Below are 1,651 nucleotides of genomic sequence, written 5' to 3' on the forward strand. Positions count from 1 at the left end.
GAGGACTGACCGAAATAACAAGCTCGAATGTATGTCGATCTCAAAAGCGCGTTAACCTGGTAGACAAGGTCAACAACGTGTTTTCCATACAAAAACTGTTAGGAGATCCCTATTCTTTAGGGATTTGTTGTTATCTGATAATTAAATCTCAATTGTCATGAGATATTATGTATTTAATTACATTTATTTCATATTAGAATAATCAGTTGTGACTTCCCCGAAATCAGGGGAACATATTCTTCCAACCAGGCCTATAAATAGCCTGGTATTTTTCATTTGTAGGCACGCACAATCTGGTACTGAGAATACTCTGTTGAATTTCTTTGAGAAATCCTTGAGAGAGTATTACGAATCAATAATATTGACTCGTGGACTATGCATATTTTAACTGCTGAACCATGTAAAAATCCTACTGTTATTTTCTTGTTTTCTGAATCTTTGTTTAGTGCTCTTCAAATTTAAGTTGACGAAAAATGGTGTCAGCAGTTTGGTGCTTTCATTGAGAGCATTAAGCAAATATTTGGATTGTTTAATAAAAAAACCTCTTGTATTACCAATGGCTGCCGCGAACAACCCAGAAGTTGGTGGGCGACCATTGCCCCAAATACTTGAGGAGCAAACTCCTCACACTGAAGATTACCCACGGAGGTTTGGGAAGCAACCGATGACAGACCACAACCCAAACGAGGGGAGTGCATCATCTGACTCCCGGGGGCTGTCTGCTCCCAGGCTCGTCGAGGACCTCTATTATAATCCTAAGAGGAACATTCCCATCGTGGAACTAGAGAATTACCAACTACGTCAGCAATTGGTAGAGGCCACGAGGCATAATGAAGAATTGGTCATGCAGGCCGTTGAGGTCCAGGCGCTACCCCGAAGGCCCAGAGGACGTCCCTGTGGGAGCACGGCCGCCAAGAGGGCCGAACAAGGGGCTCAGCAAGCCCAGCCAAGGCCCAGGGCAAACAATGGCAATGAACGCCCTGGGAGGAATACTCAAGCCAATACTTCTAGCAACTTAACTGTGGAGGTAACTACAAGAACAGGGAATAACCGAGCTCCCCCAGCAGCTCGGAGCTTTAACCCTAAACCTATTAGGAATAACTCGGAACCAGTCCGGGCCAATTCTGGGCCTTCCAGGTCCAACAATGGGAGACCTCCACCATCGCCTATAAGGCATCCATCATCTCCTATAAGACACCCCTCACCACTTCGAGAGGCACCCCAGCCAGCTCCTCATAGGAACTGGGCAGGGGAACATGCACCACAAAGGCCATCTAGAAGTGGAAGCCGAGACGGGAACCGTCGAACTTGACCCGGACACGGGGGCGAGCGAGAGGCAACCCGAGGACATAGGGCTGCTCAACTAGCGGGAAGCCACATGCAAGATTGCAAACAACTGGAGCAAGAGGGACGGTGGAAGATCCACCTCATAACCATCGAGCCCATCAACCAGAATGAAACGTTAGTTTTATGAGTGGGAGCTTAGACCTCACGAGGTCTATAAGTGTATATAATACCAAGCTCAGGAATACTGGGAATTATGACAATAATCCTGATCTTTGAGATCATCGAACTAGAGCCGGGGGCATGTCAATCCCTCGAACCCTGATTTATGCGATCATTTGAACAATCGAAAGGAACCTATGCAGCC

At 46.6% G+C, this 1,651-nt stretch overlaps 1 protein-coding gene across 1 annotated transcript; it reads left to right on the forward strand.

Moving 5' to 3' along the window:
• Positions 1–556: 556 nt before the first annotated feature.
• On the forward strand, positions 557–1,312 carry LOC133779409 (uncharacterized). Its single transcript, XM_062219374.1, has one exon. It carries the CDS (start codon positions 557–559, stop codon positions 1,310–1,312), a length of 756 nt encoding a protein of 251 aa, XP_062075358.1.
• The last annotated feature ends 339 nt before the right edge of the window (positions 1,313–1,651 follow it).

This window comes from Humulus lupulus, chromosome 5, assembly GCF_963169125.1.
Source record: "Humulus lupulus chromosome 5, drHumLupu1.1, whole genome shotgun sequence".
In the NCBI taxonomy this organism is placed as follows: Eukaryota; Viridiplantae; Streptophyta; class Magnoliopsida; order Rosales; family Cannabaceae; genus Humulus; species Humulus lupulus.